At 47.9% G+C, this 19346-nt stretch overlaps 1 protein-coding gene across 1 annotated transcript in view; it reads left to right on the top strand.

Moving 5' to 3' along the window:
* The first annotated feature begins 12974 nt into the window (after positions 1-12974).
* The window catches only part of efnb1 (ephrin-B1), a 55723-nt gene continuing 49351 nt past the window's right edge, over positions 12975-19346 (top strand). Inside the window, exon 1 of the mRNA XM_062394147.1 lies at positions 12975-13945. Coding sequence (XP_062250131.1) covers positions 13830-13945 — 116 coding nt within the window. The 5' untranslated portion in view covers positions 12975-13829. The remainder of the gene's footprint in view (positions 13946-19346) is intronic.

Genomic DNA, 19346 nt, shown 5'->3' on the forward strand with positions numbered 1-19346 from the left:
TGTGTTAAAAGACTGTTAATGTGTCATCAGGCCCTCTGTCTCCTCAGTGCACACATCTCCGTGTACCTGACAGGTTTCACATTTGTGTTGACAATCAAAGGGCCCACTGTAGTGATGTCTTGTTCCTGCGCAGACAGAGAGTGCCACAGTTGGTGTAATGATAAAAGTGGAGGACAGGAAGCGCAGGAGAGGATGAAAGCTTCTCCAGACTTCAGTGTTAAGTGCATGATTAATAAAGAGGAGCTCAGATCAATGCGAGCCTGTGCGAATGGGCCCTGGCAGAGAGTTGCCTTCATGTCCGGCCTCTGATACATGAAGAGGCTCATCTATCACTACGTCACATGTCTGCTGTCAGAATAATGTGCAGGGGAAGCACTTACCTCGGCAGCCCCCTGCTTGATAGTCTCCTGAGCTGACAGGCCGTCTTGTAAAACGCGGCTCGTTGTGTTTCTGCACAACGAGAGAGACCAAAGGGAAATGTTCGACCAGCAGATAAGCTGTTGTCAAACCAGTTTAATGAAAGTTGAGCGGGTGTTTTATGTCCACATCTCGTTCCTCTGTGCCAGAACTCTTATTTTCCCACTGGCCTCGCTCGCTTTGATCTCACAGCGGTGCATGTGTTTGGGTAGACTCGGGTTAAGTTGTGTTTCTGGGGTCAGGGATGCCGAGGTTCAAATCAGAGCCGCAGTGTCTGTGGGGGCTCTCATCTCCTGTTTACCTCTGATAACCCAGAGGCCTCCACAGGCCCTATCAGTTTATCTGGTGCCGAGGCCTCGGAGAGGGTCAAGGAGGACTAGGGAGCCGCGATTCACACGTGCATGTGCAGAGTTCACCGTGTCGCCTCGTCTAACAGGATCTGAAAAGGTTTTTCACGGCAACTTTTAAATATGCACTTTTGCTCTGCATCTTTAATGTAACTGATAACAGCTCTCCGAGGAGCTGCTGTACGCGGAGGACAAGACTTTGCGAGTGTTCTACAAGGAGATAAACCCGCAGAATTTTAATTCCACGGATAAATCATTAACGAGAGCATTGGTTGTAATCTCCTCAGCTTGTAAGGGCAGAGGAAAGCAGCTGACCCCAGAAAATCATTTACCAGAACCTGCCTCAGATTAGAAACAGGGACTCACGCACCCAGACGAGAAGACCAAGCTTCCAGACCACTGGCGCTCAAACGTCCAGGCTCGTCTCCCCCCTGAAGCACTTAGCCGTAGCGCACCCCCGTCCTTTGACATTTCCGAGCCACAACAATGCACCGTGCATTCAATAACAGATCTGGTAACCGAATAAAAGGGGGAGTAAATGTCTCCTGAATCAAGAGGAGACGCTCTGTGCGCCGTAACTGAGATGTCAGGGTGAATGTGAAATGAGGAACAGGATCAATGCCCTTCATTATGAGGAGCAGGTTTCATAAAACAGGCCAGAACAGGTCAGAGATTCCAGTGGTAAGCTATGAATAGAGCGCCGTGGGAACCTACTGTCTGCCTCCTGTCGGTTCTCCTGGTATTGACTCGCTGGGCAGAGCTGTTCAAGGTATCCTGAATGAGTGAACGAGTGACAGGGCCATTGTTGTTGGAGGACAGGAGCAGGGGGGGGGGGGGGGATTAGTCTCCCTTCGGCACTGACGGTCCAGCGTGCGGAGGGAATCTGTCGTCGGCCGGCCTGCAGGTGGTCCAGAGGTCCGGGCAGGCCAAGTGAGAAAACAAGGCCAGGGTGTGCAGCAGGAGGGAGGCTGCACGATGTTTACCCTGAAATCTGATTCTCCACACCTTCTCTCCTCACCTCGCGCTCATTGTTGTGGAGCCACTTTCGCTCGTCCCCAGTGGGCCTGAGCCTCTGCAGCGAGGATAATAACGTTTCTCCCCAGCAGCAAGAGGGAAACCAGATTATGGCTTTTCAATTAGTGAAAGGCGGGGGTTGAGGCTGCAACACAAAACAAAACATGAGAGCTGGCGAGGTAGCTTGTGTGCCACACAGGGCCCTACTTTCCGGCTCCGCCATTTGCCGACCCCCTTGAAGCTCACCCAAAGGTGACCTGGCAGATGACTGAACGCGTTTTCTGGGCCAAGCCGTCTCCGTATCAGCGAGGTTTGGATGAGTGTCTTATAAGGGCGTGATGAGACAGGCCGCCATAAAGATGACGGAGAGCTCCACGTGTCACCAGCCCCTGCCAGGAAACCCCGGTGATTAACGAGGGCCGGGACACCTCCGCTAATAAGACTCATCTCTTTAATTGGCTCGACGATATGAATGTGCAAATGGCCATTGGGGGTGCTGGTGTGTGTGTGTGTGTGGGTGTGTGTGTGTGTGTGTGTGTGTGTGTGTGTGTGTGTGTGTGTGTGTGGGTGAGGGTGAGGGTGAAGGTGTGTGTGTGTGTGTGTTTGTTTGTGTGTGTATGTGTATGTGTGCTGTGTCCATATCTGCGTTACGTCCAGTAGTACATGTATGTAAGGTGTGCCTGCACATGTATGGGGGGGGGGGGGGGGGCACACACTCATGCATGTGCCTGTTATTAGCTCTCTCACATCCCTTCTGCACAGATACGACCCAGCGACAAGGTGTGTGTGTGTGTGTGTGGGGGGGGGGAGCTCATTAGGAGAGAGAGCACTTCTATTGCCGGCCAAGATTTAACACCTCACCCAATCATTTATTCAATCTATTCTTGAGTATCGCATGCACTGGGTAGATAGGGGTGAGGTTATGTAAGAGTGTGACAGGGCCTGGTTTGAACGTGATACGATGATAATTATGAATCCGAGGGAGACGACAGATGGCGAGGTACTTTAAAGGTTCGGCAGGTAGACGTATTACTACTGCGCTCACTGCCAGATCGGCCCCCGGGAGAGAGAGAGAGAGAGAGAGAGAGAGAGAGAGAGAGAGAGGGGAGGGAAGGAAAGAAAGGGGGGAGAGAGAAAAAAATGAGAGCCAGTCAAAGACAAGAAGAGAGAGTGCAGACACAGTACGAGGGAGAGCTGGTCCCCGTTAGCACGCTATTCATCAGGCTTGATGAGGTCGAGGTTCAGGGAGGCCTGAGGGGTGCTGCATGACCCGGCACCTCTCACCCCTGACCCGCGCAGCCAGCACCTGGAGCCGAGGTATTTCCTCACACCATTAACTTGTTACATTTTGTCTCTCTTGCCGACGTGGAGCTGAGCGCCTCGGCTTTGGTTGTAAATATGAGCCCCTATCTGCGGACTCCATCGCATACCGGCCCGCCACAGCTCTGTGCTGGGGAGCGAGCCGGGGAGCGGCTGACCCAGGGGCGAATGGGAGTGGGGAGGAGGAAGGAGGAAGTGCCGAGAGGACAGGGAGGAACAGGAGACGGCGCGGGTGGGAGGGAGGACGGCAGAGGAGGGAGGTCAGGGTCACAGCTGCAATAAAAGAGGTCAGAATGAGAGATTGTTGCATCAGTGCTGCCCGTGAGGAAAATAAACATCCTCCTAAAAATACTTGGAGAGGCCTCATCCTCCTGTTGTTGCCGTGGCTCCGGCAAGGTGTTGGCAGATTTGCCTCAAGACACGTGGCCTCTGCAAAACAGATAAATTATAATGTTTAAAAAAAAAAGTTCCGCTGGGCCTTTATCCTCCCTTCTTCTTGTCCCTTTGACAAAGGGTCAGAGATTGCCTTAACTCCTCCAATAAATATGAGATGCCGGTCACGACTTCTTATCTGCTCAGGACCACTTTGAACTTTTACCACAACCAGAGCTGTTGACCTTCCTTCTCTTCATATGTCTTAATTTCCCGCGGGAAGTCTATCCCCTCGGAGATTCGTTTTATTTTGTTTGTTTGTTTTTTTCTGGGGGGGGGGGGGGGGGGGGGGACTGGCTGATTGACAGATTGCAGTGAGAATGAGCGCAAATGCTCGAGGCAAATAGGACAAGCAGAAACACATACACTCACACACACACACGCACACCATCACCTCCCTCTGTCTTCATCTTTCCTTCGCCATTTTTCTCCTATATGCCTTTACATCTTTATCCCCCCCCCTACACTTCTGCCCTCGCCTCTTCCAGTTGCCCCTCCTTCCTTTATTTATGCCTGCGGAGACACTTTGTTGTGCTTTTAGTGGCCGGGTCTGTATATTGAGCAGATGCTGGGGCTGATATTCCCTGATCCTGCAGCGAGCCGAGATAAGAGCAGATTTATGCCAGAGTGAGGGAGCATGGGAGTAATTGCTGAGGCTTTGATGATGCGGCTGAGAGCTCTCCTGTACCCTCGACTGCTTACTAACAAGGACACCCCTCAGATTTAGGAGTTTGTCTCCCTGTTTTTTTTTTTTAAAGTCGGCCTTCTTTTCCCGATGTGTGTACGTTTGGTCGCCAGAAGGTTTGTTTGTGTAACAGTGCGCGCAGGGGTGCAGTCCTCATCCCCCTCTTTTGCTTCAGTTCAGAGTTTGCGTGTCAGGGCTTGTGCAGAGTAGCTACTAATGCATTAGCAGTGATTATTCTTGCATCTTTAAAAGTGTGTCACAATTACTACATTGGCTCTGTGTGGGTGTGTGTGTGTGTGCGTGTTTGTGCGCACGCTGTGCAGACCTCCTCCAGTGATTTTTATGGCCTCTTTATTTATAGCTGCACCGAATCGCACTCAGCTGAAAACACATGACATAATCGGGATGACGGGTAACATTTTATCTGCAGTTAAGGTTATCTCAATGTGCTTCTCTGTGATTCACATAAAATCACATTTTCCCCCCAAATCACACAAGGGCTACTTCTGGATCTGAAATAAAAGCACGTTCACAATGCAGGACCTCTGTTCTTCCCCTTAAAATAGAAATGCTTGATCAAAGCTGCAGCAGCCTCCGCCGACTCGCTGCACCTGCGGGGGGGGGGGGGGGAGCCAACGCTGATGAGGTTGTTGAGGGCTGCTTTATTCAGTTCTCTGATTAGAGTTGAATTCCAACGGCTCTTCAGCTTCGCGACTGACGATAGAGGATTCATCTGCTCAGTGTCCCCGGGTGATGATGTCACTGAGGACATGTCAGCGACACCAGGCAGCAACAGTGACATGTTGATCCCAGGGGGCTTTGGAGCCAGATCTGACTCTTGACCGGTGCAAGTGGGCTAAGACAGGACAGATATCGGATGTGAGGTATGCACACACACAGTCACAAAAAAAAAGCCAAAGCCCGCAATACACACACACACACACACACACACATCTTATCCTTCTGCCTGCCCTGGCCATCACCCCGGGTCTTCCTGTTATTCTCGGGGGCCCCAGAAAGATTCTGTGCAGCAGTCGTCGGAGTCGAGTGAGGCCATTAGCTCTGCCGGGAGAGACACTCAGAGTGGTATCTGCTGTAGAGAGAGAGGAGAGGGGTGATAAGTGGAAGATCATTAGAGGCCCTGAGCCACAGCCAAACATGAATTAGATGACGCACAGCACAAGATCATAACACGGGCCAAAATCAGTAAGGACGGCGGGATCAGATTAGACGCGAAATCCCTCCATCATTTAGCAACGATAATTTCTTCAACACGTCAGCTCTGTGGGCGACTGGCTCCTGTTCCAGTCCCGCCAAAGAGGAGAGCCAGGGCCTCGGTTCAGAGGGGGAGAGGGGGAGAGGGGGAGAGCAATGAGTCCTCTGCCCCAATTATATCTGCATCCTGCAGTCTGCTCTTAAAAGTAAACACACACACACACACACACATCCTCAAACATGCAGGACAAAAAATACACACACACACACACACACACGCACGCACACACGCACACACACACGCAGGCAGAGACACACTTTGAAATCCACACAGCACGCAAAGCTGCCAAGAAATGCATGTAGCAGTCAGAAAATAACAGACGGGGGAAAACAGAATCACACATGCCGTGCGTACACACACACACACACACCCACACACACACACACACACACACACACACACACACAGCACTTGAGAAGGAGCTTGTTGACCATCACACAGCCAAGAGCCTGTGAAGAAGAGAGGAGGGGGAATAAGCTCACAGAGGCCGCTTTGAAGTTTCTATTCAGGTCTTTGTCCCATTCAGGCTGCTGGCAGTAGACATCTCTACTAGAGGCCCGGCCCCTCCCATCGTCACACCGATCACACCGATCACACACACACACACACACACACACACACACACACTCAGAATGAAAAGGAGGCACGTCCGCAGCTCCTGTCCATCACACAGGCCTTGATTAGAGTGGATTTCGAATGCGCCCCTTTGTACCCCTCTCACTCTCTCCCCTTTCTTTAACCCCCACCTTCACTCATTTCACTCTCTTTCAGCAGTTCTCACCCTTTCTTTTTTTTTCACCCATACCTCCCTCTCTCCCCTAACCCCCTTTTTCCACTTTTGTTGCCCTCCTTTTCTTGGCAGCGGGTGAGGAAACCTCTCCAGACGTTTTCTTCTCTATGCCTTGAGCCCCTCTCTACCTCCCCCTCCCCTCCCGCATGTGGAAGCTGAGTGTGACCTAATGTTTGACAGACAAGTAGCCTCGGAGAAAGGACTCATCTATCAGAGGCTTGTAATTCTATTAGAATGGACAGAACAGCACCCCCAGGCCAGCATTTGGCATATTCTCTCCATCAATTTAGCTCTTCTTCTAAACCCCTCTGGCCACGGGGCCTACAAAATGCAGTTTACCCTAACAAATAATCACAGCCAGTTAATAGCACGTGTGAGTCTGTGTGCGTCCTAACTTTCTGCCCAGTGTTTTCGCAGGGAATTGTTAAGTGTCGGCATCTTTGATAATAAGCATCAAAGGACAATTTCTCTTTTCAAATTCTAATCTGAGCTGGGAGGCTGAAATCTTAAAAAATGCAGGGAGCTGCGGTGAGGGTAGATGGGAGGATCACATCCCAGCTACTAATCAAGATTGTTATCGTGTTTCCACAATGTTTATATGTAGACACAGACGGTTACACGAAACATCTATTGTCTCGGCTCCTTATCAGCCCTAATTACTGATATGTGAGAAGCGGAGAGAGGAGAAGAAGACGGGGTTTCGCTCACATCTCCGGCTGCCGCGACGTTAAATTTAGGACATGTTTAGCTCAGATTGCTGTTTGTCTCTAATCAGCGCTTTCCTGTCAGTCCCGATGGCTTAGATGAGTGGAGGACAGGAGGTGGAGTGAAGCAGCAGAACGAGAACAGAGAGAGGGAGAGAGAGAGAGAGAGAGAGAGAGAGAGATGAGGAGGAGGAAGACGTCTGGACAGCAATCAGACACAAACAGGAAATGATGCCCCGGATGCGCCGGCTGTTGTGCTTGGCCCACGTCGATGTTACAGTCAAATCAAGGCAGCCTGAAGAGCTCATACAACAACTTCTTTAAGTGTCCGCCTCCGAAAATAGTTGGTTTACATTAACAGAGTTTTCCCACTGCTGCAGTTGGACCAGTGTTTGGAGTGAATCTGTGTTGTTTGCGTTTGTGCCCTTGTGTTTCCTTTAGTGAACACTTTACAGTGCGTCAGACGGACGGGAAACATGTGCTGCTAAGTGCTTGTAGGCTATGTGTGTGTGTGTGTGTGTGTGTGTGTGTGTGTGTGTGTGTGTGTGTGTGTGTCTGTGTGTGGATCTGTTGTCTCAGTGGTTAATGGCTGTTCGATATTGATTACAGCTGGAACGTCGGAGTCACATGTTCCTCGTCCTCTCCAGATAACGAGGGTTAACCACTTGACCCCGTGCATGCCGATGGGGCTCCGCTCTTACTACCTGGATCCATACAGCCCCCTCTTAACATCACATCTCTCACAAACTCGACCGGGGCCGCAGCCCCCTGGTCTCCGGCCCTGGCCTCTGTGTCACCGGGCTGCACCGGAGGGAAATGTGCCAGACTTCATTAAGGGCAGATTAAAAGCAAGAAGAGGCCACTTTAGCTGTAATTTATTTTCACAGTGAGGTTGCTGGACCGACTGCAGGCCCACTGCGGCTTCACTCAGGAATGATGATGTCATGGTTTCAGTGTTTGCTCAGTGTAAATATCAGACTGGAGAAGGGAGCTGTGTCCTCAGCACCACGGTTCATCTTGGAGGTTTAGAGAGAAGAAAACAAGCGATGTCCAGCAAATGACTATTCTCCATGTTAGAGCTCAAAGTGAAAATACAAATTTAGAGTTTTGATGATCAGTTGAGAACTTCCCCTTTCTAATAACACAGATTTGCAAACACGTCTGTCGACACAAAAGGAGGCGATCTCTATTCGTGGGTTTATGAGGGTTGTGTATGCACAAATGGATCTCCACCGGTTTTTATGTGCAAAACCATCAGTGCATTTCAGGAGAGAGAGCTGAAAATGTGTGCAGGTTTCCCCACACTGTAAGCCCCACTTCACCAATGACACTAGATTTAATTGTGAAGTCCACAAAGATGTTCAGGACTTTCAAAGGAACATGAAAGCCTGAGGTTCAACTGACACACTGATCCTTTGTGAGCGTGACTTGTTTTTTGTCATGTCAACATTTGTTTGGGGATTTTAGTTTATTTGAATTAAGTCTGTAAAACAGGGTTAGTAACAACACAGCCAGAAGCATAATGTCTCTCGGGTTGTCAATCAGTAAGTCCGTCCCCTTATTGTGAACGTGATACCGTAATAAATGCCTGAGGGGGTTTTTCCACAAATGTCATACAAACGTTTTTCAGTTACACTCGAGGATGAACTGATTTGATTTTGGTGATCAAAGGTCAGAGTTGCTGCGACTTCACGAGGCACGGCGTTTGCCTTGTGAATGAACGTGCTCAGGACATTTCTTCAAACTTAGTTAAAATGTTGAACTCCAAGAAGGACTGATAAGTCTTGTGGTAGTCAAAGGTCAAAGGTCAAGGTCACAGTGACCTCTTGTGTAATATCAGGAACACCCACTGGGACTTTCCATACATGTGGCACGGCCATTCACTTGGACTCAAGGATGCCCTGATATGAATTAGGAGGTCAAGGGTCAAGGTCACTTGCCTCACAAAGACGTTTTTGTCCTTCTAAACATGACATCTCAAGCCTGGTCTGAGGAGTTTTCTTGCGTTTTTGACCAGTTGTCCCTTGAACTCAAAGATGATCTGTATAGATTTCAGTAATCAAAGGTCACAGTGACTTCATGAATCTGGAAAAACTCTTATGTAGACTGAAACTGCACTGGTTGGCGGAGGTATACAACCACAGGGCGGGGCTCTGTGTGTTTTTTATGGTCATATAAAAAGTAGGAGGTGATAGGTGATGACGAAGCTACTCTCAGCTGGTTTTCCAGGTCGGTAAGACGTGAGCGGAGCTGAGTCTTTACAAGAGTCGGTTTTTAAGGAGCTGCTCACAGCGGTAGATCGTTCCCAACAGAGACACAAACTTCCACTCATGTCTCCTTAGATGTGCAAAGAGTTTATGGAGCTTGTGCAGAGGAAAGTTGTTGTACTCTGTTCGGAGCTTGTTGTTGCTTTGCAGGTCGATGGAAACGTGTTGTAGGCTGTCAGGCACATCAGCTGGCTCCACATTAAACAACTCAACAAATATGTTCAGTTCCTTTTGTTAGCTTTTTGTAGTCCTGAAACCTTTCTGCCAAATGCCTGGAGCAGTTTTGCACTCAGCCTCATATTCAGATGTCATAGCAGGCTTTTGTTCTTGCCATGTGGGAAAATGCACCAGTGTTTGCACACATTGCACAATTTGACTTTGTCTGCTCCTCGCAGCTCCGCAGCTTCAACAAGGCCCCTTCACAAAGTTTCCCTCTGTACCGGGTTTCAGCTTCTTAGCTATTAGCTCACTCACCACAGAACTTGCCTGCGTAACATTGTCTCTGTCAGAATGTGGTTTTGTGAAAGCGTCTTGTTGGGAACACAAACTCCACCAAAGAGCATTAACTTTATCCGAGCACATACATCCTTGTAGCTGGTCCAGTTCAGCTGCATGTTTCCAGCTGTAATCACGCTCCGGATTGGACTATTTCAACCCTGTGAGCACGTCCCTGGAAACTGGGCCCACTGGTTTTTTCTTTTACCTCGACCAAAAATAATCGTTTGTCCATTTCTCTTGGAAAACACAACATTCCACATCGCCTGTTCTTTTGTTCACAGTCGCCATGATGGTTGTCAGAGATAGCACGTAACAGCTACGTGTGTTTCATTCACCCTGACTGTGACCTGACAGGACCGGAGGGGACCACCCTGTAGGACGTGCCAGTGTATAATTTAATTTAATTTAATTGCAGAATTAAATGAATTACTGTGGTGAGAATATTTTTGTATTTCTGAGTTGAGTTGAATTCTCTCACATATCAGATTAAAGAAACCTAAGGGCTGTTTCTGGCCCAGACGCTAGAGTTTCCCCACCCCAGCTGTGAGCAGCAACTGGTCAGAACTCAGTTTGGTAAGTATTCTGTAATGCAACAGTCTACTTTATCTTTATGTTTGAGTCCCGGCCTAATGTTACCTGCCTGCTGTGATTAGATCCTTATTGAATAGTTTTAATATTATTAAAAATAATGTGAACAGGTAACACAATGCATTGAAAAAAGAAGTAAGTACATATATTTGCTGATATATATATATATATATATATATATATTGAAGTATATATATATTGAAGTAAAAGTAAAAGTACCTGAAAATAAATCTTCTTCAGTTTAGTACAGATACACGAAAAAAGCACTTAAGTACAGCAACTAAGTAAATATACTTAGTTACAAACAAGCGCTGAGCACACGGTGCTCATGTTAGAATGCTGACATTTGCATGTAGCTCAAAGCACCACTGTGTGCCAAGAGCATTCACACCTCACAGAGCAAACATGTGGCTGTAAACCAGCAGCTTGAAGACGTCGCCTTGGGATCCGAGAAAAAATATAATCAATTGAAACGACTATTAATCATTAATATGATAAGTTGCCACCCTGTTCCTGTCTGAAGCATATCAACCGTCTGTTTTATGAGCTTCTGTGGTATCAAAGTACACTCTGGATATTTTTAGAGGCCCTAATCAGCCACCTATACAGATTAACACCATGACCTCATTCCTTGGAAATGTCACTATTTCATATGAGGTTGGGTGAGGAGGGAAAAAAATATCAGATTTCCTTTCATGGAGTGTGTGACTGTACATGAAGGCTATGCTCAATAATACACTCCTTTGTCCTTCTATGCGCTGCGCTGTTAAGTTGTGCTGATGTAGAGTAAAGTGCCCAGTCCATTATCTGCTACGGATCGTCTATAATCCTCTTGTACTATATATAAAATGAGGTTCTCGTGGCATGTGTACTGCTAAAGTCAAAAAACATTGTATTGCTTCCCACGGCACATGTCTATTTAACATTGCACTGAGCCAGTAACATGTTTATTATTCTCCGGATCCTGGACTGTGATTTAATCGCACTCTTACAACAACAGCTTGGCATGTCCGACATCATTGTCCTGCATCCACCGGTCACTCGGCCTTGGCCGCAGCTGTGGAAACCATCAAAATTGTGCTCATCCAGGAGGCGTCTCATTGGCTCGCAGCAGATCAGGTATCTATCTGTGACCTTTTGATTGGCTGTTAAGGTATCAGGTATCCCATACATCCCGGCCATCAGAAGGGGACATGCCAGCCTCTGTGGCAACTGGCCTGTGTTTGCCATTACTATGGCAACACGCTGATGGTCTGCACTGCAGCCAGGCTCCTGAGGACGCAGCTATGGCACTCTCCAACTTTTTTGACACCACACAAACACACACACACCCACACACACACCGACACACACGCCCACACAAACCCACACATAAATACACTGGGGTAATTAGAGAGTATAATTATTTGTGGTGTTAAACTGACGCTGAGCTCATTGTTTTGTAAAGATTTATGGGCTGTCAGCCGATAACAGGATGTAATAAAAGAAATTTCTGGAACCAACGAACGTGTATTTGAATGTCTGTTATCTTTCCCCTCCAATTATAACAAATTCCCCTCCTGTGTTCCTGTGGGTATTTTTAATCACAGCCGACAGGGGGCGACATTTGTTGAATAAATATAGGGAAATGAAGGGAAACTGTCCCTCTTTCTCTCTCTCTCTCTCTCTCTCTGTCACACACACACACACACACACACGCGCACGCACACACAAAGGGGGCACAGACATGGACATGATCAATTATGTGTCAAGCGTTTCTTCCTCAAAGAATGAATGGCCCAATGACTATAGGATACCCAGCGTCTATTGTCCACTGTCACTGGAGACTAAGTTCTCATGCAGTTCATTATTTCAGAAAGGGGACAACTAGGAAGATATCCAAAGAGACCATTAATCATCATTCCCTTCAAGGAAGAAAAAGACAGGACTAAAATAACATACTGTAATCCTATACAGTTACCCTTAAGGGCTTTTAGACACTTCAAATGCATATCAACTTAAAATAGGCTCATAACATTATTGCACAGAGAAAAATATCACCAATCCACTTATCCCCATACCTACCACAGACGTAATGGTGATTCCCTGCAGGAAGATTTTCACAGGCTTATGTTGTAAAAATGTTATGGCATATATGTTTGGTTGGTTGGGGGGGGGGGGGATCTGCTGCTGGGACATGTCAGGTTCTGGACTTAAACGGGCCGAAGTTTTTTATTCTTTCCTTTTTGCGCCTGTAAGCACTTTTACGCACGCTCCAGCGGCCTATCACGCCCCCCCCCCCCCCCCCCATCACCGAAAAGCTTTTCAGTATGACGAATAGGCCTTACACCAAAGTCCATTTCAATTTGGGTCGATGGCTCGGGCCGAGGTGGGGGGGGGGGATGGAGATGTGGGGGTCAGCCCAATAACAGACCCCCCCCCGAACAAACACACACACACACACACACACACACACACACACACGCACACACACCCTCTCTCCACCATCCACCCCCTCCACGTCCCCATAAATGCGTGCGCTTCCTGCTTCCAAGTTCGGACCGAGCGCTGTGATTGGCCGCGGCGCGCTCTGTGGGCCGTCCCCCGCTCCTCCTGCGCCTCTCTCGGTGCTCGGGTTACATTCGAGCTGGAGCCGCCGCACGCACCGGAGCACCAGCGGTGAGTGTTTCCTTTCTCACGCACGGCTTGAACCAAAAGAGACCCACCGGCTATGGACAGGTTGGCAGAGCGGATTCCCAGCCACGGATCGGACTGGTGAGCGGGTCGATAACCTTCACCTCGGAGAGAGGCGGGGACGCGGCTGGTAGATATTTTACGCACCGGCATGCCACTGCGCTGCTGCCGGGACTACAGAGGCTGGAGCGCAACACGCTGAGAGACATATTTACAATAGAAACTCAATTCCTTCGCAGGGGAGAATAGCAGGAGGGAGGAGGAGGAGTGAAAGATAACACTGGAATGAAGTGGACCTCGACATTCCCAGCGTGCTGCGGAGTTGTGACTGATGGATGAACGTGGTCATCTGTAGGGAGTGGGGGATCTACAGCGACAGGTACAGACACCGCCAGGAGAGAGAGGTCTGACAAAGACATCAGCCGCCGCATCGTGTCTCCACAGCAAACTGGTTAGATCTGTTCCACAGCGCATCAGATCCTATCGCCGAGTCGACCTCCGTGGAGCATCAGAGGCCGTGAAGGGCTGTGGGTGTCTGAGCCACAGGTCATCCAGGACACTCGGGGCTGCGCTCCGTCCACATCCCGTCAACAACAACGGGGAGAACCCGGGGGAGCTCAGTTCAGTGAAGGACCCGCGGGTGTGGAGCATTTCGTGTTGTCCAGCGGGACATGTATCTGGCATCGACCTCACATGCTCCCGACTGATCGTTGCTCACCTTCCCACCGCGCTTAAAGGCTGCCAGGCGCACCGTGCGCCCGACTTGCTCCGAGTTCCTCGGCCACACTCCGTCCGCTGCTGTCCGCTCACCGATCAGAATGGCGGGACTCGCTTGTTGGAAGTATTACCTCTGGATCTTTATTTTACTGTGCAGGTCGGCGCTACCTTCGGCGAAGTTGCTGGAGTCTATAATCTGGAGCTCGCAGAATCCCAAGTAAGTCTCCTGTTTCATTTTGTGCCTAAGCTTGCTAAACGCGCTGGGTCTGTCTGTATGTGTGTGTGCGTAATGGAGGGAGGAATGGACATTACTGGAGAAAAGTTGCCATTGTGTGCCGAGTTGGGTTTAATGTTTGGTTTAATGTAGTAATTATCCCCCAAAATAGAACATAATTTATTTAGATTTCATTGCCACATGCTGAGTTCGGTGCTGAATTTATTCCTCGGTGGGGGAATTTCCCAACGGCAGAGAAACACAGGAGGCACAAGCATTTGCAATATACAGTGTTCCAAACCTAATCCACTGTAATGAAGGGTTTCTTGTGACTCTATTACATGCACCTGTATTTTACCAGGCCGAAGGTCTTAAACACACCTGAGGGTTGGTCCACCTCTCCCCTGCAGTATCTCTAATTTGCTGTCTAAAGAATGACAGGAAACTCTGGTAAAGGTGCCGACAGGGTGAGGATGTTACCGGGGGTGTTTCCTCCTCTGTGCCCGTGTCAGGAGACCTGGACACGGGCTCTGTCATGGCCTCGGAGGGGGCCCAGCTCTCCCAACTCTGAAATCCCACAGAAAAAATGTACGATCAGATGTTTATTCCTCATATCAGAGGCAGCAAATGCTTGGAATTAATCTAGATTTGTCTCTTCTTAATTGTCCTGGCTCGGGATCATTTCTCAACATCAAATCAACTTCCTCAAAAAGGCGAAGCAGCCGAAGCAATTTATTTCCTGAACATTCAGATTATTCCCATCAAAACAAACAGAGTGAGCCCAGACTGCTCATAATAAAACACACTCTGGCAACAATTATCACCCACTTAGGCTCGACTCCCACATTTGCATGACGTTGGAAAGCGTACACGAGGTGGGGGAAACAAACTGAGAGAGAGAAAGAGGAGGAGAGAGGGAAAGAGAAGAGGGGAAAAAAAAGGATCTCCTGTATTTCTGGAGCTGACCTTCATTTGAGCTGCACAGCACCGAGGGGAAATGGAGAGTAGCTCGACCAGCTTCTAACTAGAACTTACTCAGTCAAGTGAATCCATGATTTATCCCCCAAATGTCAGATGTCATAGGAGCTCGTTGTGCAGTCAGTGAGTATGAATATTGCCTGCCGTGTTCACTGGAGTGTGTGTAGATATGTGTGTGGGGCCCGGGCCCTAATGGTTGAGACTACGGCCCATCAGCTTTTATCTGGCTGCAGAGGTAGTGGAACAATGAGCGTCATCGGACACACACATATAACCCGGGCACACAGACACCCTCACACTTTGTGTCAGCCATGGGTAAGTTGAATGAACAGAGGGGACGGTTGAGGCCTTTATTGATTGATGATGTCACCTTCGGGGAATGTCCAAGACAGTTTACCACTCTGGTTCTTCAAGGGACTGGAAGATCACTTCTCCATCTGTTCCTCCACTTGTAAAAAATCCCCAACGCCGGCCGAATATTTCATAAAGTTCACAGTGGAACCATAATGCACTCTGCAAAGTGTTCCCTCAACCTAATCATCCTGCTGCTCTGCGCCGTAGAAAACAATACACAATTATCTCGCTGTGTGCAGCCTTTGCAATAACAAAAGACAAACCTGTTTTTTCGGTGTCTTGATAGGCAATAAAAAAGGAATGTTTTTTTACGACAATCAACATCTGTCTTGGCTGTTTGTTGTTTTTTGAAACTTCCCATCTCTCTTGTCTTGTCCTCTATGTTGCGGTGCAGTGATAACACACACTGGGAGAAAAGAGAGGGAGGCCTATAGAAATGTACAGAACACTATCTGGTGACTTATCTAGATTTACGAGGTCTCACTTCCTGTTCCCACTTTGGGGAGCACTGCCGCCGTGGCTAATAAATTAATCTGGCCCTCTGCTTGCACACTGTACCACATGCACACAGAATATAACAATACCAGCGCCTCCCCACAGGCCATGAGTTATGAGACAAAGTGTAGGAAACCAGCAGGTTTGGGCCACTATGGTGTGTGAGTGTTTCTTTGTGTGTGTGTGCAGGTCTATGTATAGGTCCCCCCCTGATTGTTCCTTCTGTTATGGATTTCCATGTGAGGATGCCATCACTCCCACTCCGGCATTATCAATAACTGGGGTTTTCTTAATTGATTTCACCCCAGCACGCTGGAGCATGCGACATCCATCACCAACATTCACCCCATCTGGATAAAAGAGGAAGAAAGACTCATCCAAAAAGTTCTGCAGCTGTGCTGCAGGATGTATGAGACCTTTTTTTTTTGGTATTTAATTTGGGGCCAGATGAGTGGAATGGGAGGGGTTGTGTGTGTGGACGGTGGGGGGTGCAGCCGTGCAGAAGGAGGCTGGATGTGTCAGCGTCCCCAGCCGGTAGAGAACCGTCTAACATTTGATCAGCGCAAATCGGATTAGCTCTCATTTAGCTGAGTGGGATTACGCCAGAAAATGTCACTTTGTTATGACTGATCACGTCCCATCGGTTTGGCTGGACCTGCACAGCCACCGCGATGTACAGGCCCATACTGAGAGGAGCGTACACTCTCACGGGCACATTCGCAGCGTGCTCAGGAATGCTGCAGCCTTGCCAATTTTCTCTTTTTTTCCACGATAATCTGACAAGGTTGCCTCGAGAGGATCCTGCGCGTCCTTTGCTAATATTTACCCCATGACCCTGCAGCTCCTCCATAGTCTGTTTGCAGCAGCCCAGGAGACAAACAGGAGGATGGGAGCTGGGAAACACACACAGACACACACACACCTTCTGAAAACAGCCAGCCCCGGCCCAGCCAGGAGTCCGCTGCACTCGCGTTGAACCCCCCCCGCATTTCGTTGAGGCCTCGGAAACACTTTGACATTTTTATGAAGCCCCGCTAAAAAAAGAACACAAAATAGCCTAACAGAGGGAGGTGTTTGTGCTGATAAAAGTCAACTGGAGCCTGTGTTGCTGCAGGCCTTTACTTACTCATCTTATTTCGCCGGTCGTTGACCTCGGTCGCCTGGCTCACAGTTTAACAGTCGACTGATTCGGTGTGTAACGGGCTTGCGTGGTTTAAAGGTTCAGTGAGTTCGATGATTACTCTGGATTTGATTACCACCGTGATATTTAGCAAGGCAGAAAAACAATTTTTTTATTTTTTTTCTAGGGGGGAAAAACACCATAAGGTGGGAAGTTTATTTTTAAATGTCATTTGGAATGCGCATAATTTTATTTATTTGCTCCTAGTAGAGTAGGTACACAGAAGGCTTAATTCAAATTCTAGTTTGGATTTTATTATTTGAGTTTTGCGGCAATGAAAGAGGAGGAAGGAAAAAACTCACTTCTGCTTCGCTGGGGGAAGCTGCTGTTGTTTAAAGCTTCATTCTGGAACACAGAGAGACCTTTGCTTGGGGTGTCATTCACAAAAGCTCACACTCAAATCTAAGCAGGGTTTCAACAGGAGCCTACAAAAACAAGCTGCAATTGCAAAACGTGAAACTGCCGCAACCTGTTGAACAAGAGCAGGATGAAACTTCAGGACGAGTCCATAAACAGGATTTGGTTCCTCGCTAGAGTCTCACCGAAAGCTCCTCTCTGCCGGTACGCTGGGTGCGGGTCACCGCTGAGCGGGTCAGAGGCCTGTTTGTGTTTCTTCCCCGCCGGCTTTACCCTTTTTACCCCTTTTGCGATATACACCTTCTCTCTCCTTGCCTCCCCGAGTTCCCCCTTTCTCTCCCCCTTTAGACTCTGATCATGTTTCCCTCTGATACAGATCTCATTACACACAGAGAGGACTTAGAGCCTGAGCCCCACTCAGGGAGAAAGAGCGAAGGCCGACCAATAAGAAATACTTGCGGAAAGCAACTGGCCCAGGGTTCTGCAAAAAGGCACCCTGTGTCTCGCTGTAAGGACAGCTGCGTTTGCTCTGTGTATGTGTGTGTGTGTGTGTGTGTGTGTGTGTGCACTTCTGTGCGGACAGGACTGTTGTTTCAGCGGTGAGGAACGACAGATTCTTCATTTGGTTATCTATGTGAGGCACCTGGGCTCACAGAGAAGGGGGCTGCGCGGCCTTAGGACGTTTCAGGGGAAAGAAAAAATGCGTTTTTTTCCATCCCGGTTTCGCTCCAGATGGACTCACTTTATCCGCTGGTGGTTTTGGCTGCCACATCACTGAAAACTGATCATTGTGCCTTTTGTGTGTTATTGATGCGTACATCTCTTTATATCCAAGCAGCGGTGCACATGAAACCGAGCCCCGTTCCCCCGGCTTGCAACTAATTTTCAGCTCTTTTCTCTCGGTTGCATGGGGCACTGCCCGACGTCCAAACTGGTGCTGTAGTTTGGTTTTCTTTCAATTTCAACTCCACATTATAGACACTGTTTCACCAGGTTCACAGCAGAATGCAGTGAACCAGATGGGAGTTTTGAAAAGATTAGACTTTATTAGTTAGTTGACCGAAAAACAATCAACAGCAGCTTTAGAAATCCACCACATGTTGACGAGACCTCCTTTAACAGTATCGGTGGATAATGTGATGTTCTGTAATTTCTACAACCAGCTGAGAAACTGTTGCACTAATCAGACAGGAATGTCTGAGTTTTTTTTGGCTTATCCAGGAATTAAAAACATTTATGATATAGTCGCATGACACATATAGTATAGCTTCATATTACCGACACATATAATGGATTTTCCCTTTCTAATTTATCAAACTAATATTTTGTTTTCAGCATGTTTTGTGTGGGCATTTCTTACTTCTCTGTTATGGACAATTTTAAATACCCATGTTTGTGTTTTGGAGGTTGAGCAATTTTAACTTTTTTATCTCCAAGGAACAAAAAATCTACCTAAGAAAACTCACCAAAAGAGTAAAAGATAAAATATTCACTAACTAAAAATGATCCCAAATAGACAATTTACAGTGTCTTGACAACCAGAGTTCGGAACAACAAAACGCACACATAGGCGGGACAGACAAAGGATTAGGTTGTCGGTGGTGACTCATAATAACTATGACAAATTGTCGAAACTTTGCATTACTCAACATTATTTATACATAAAACAAAAACAATTTCAGGCAGAAATGTATTAAGATTATCACAAAGTATTTTTTTTTTTAAATATTTGGTCTGTATCTGCATGGTCTAATAATCGCAAGTCCATTTATTTTATGAAAAAAAAAAAAAAAACTGAAAATCAATGTGAGTATTGTGTGTTTGGTTTCTGTGTCCATGCTGCAATTAAAGGACATTAAGGCTCATGTGAAAGGGACAAGTATAGGATTATGGGAGTGAATGAGTGCTTGAGAGTGCATGTCGGTGTGCTATTGTTCTTTGTTCAGCCACAGTGGAGCATTAAGGAAGTGTTAGGAGCGTGCCAGTGTGCCCCTGTGAAAGTGTTGAGGGCCGAGCGGTGGACGAGTGTGGAGAGGCTGA

The sequence above is a fragment of the Platichthys flesus genome, chromosome 8, assembly GCF_949316205.1.
Source record: "Platichthys flesus chromosome 8, fPlaFle2.1, whole genome shotgun sequence".
NCBI classification, from domain to species: domain Eukaryota; kingdom Metazoa; phylum Chordata; class Actinopteri; order Pleuronectiformes; family Pleuronectidae; genus Platichthys; species Platichthys flesus.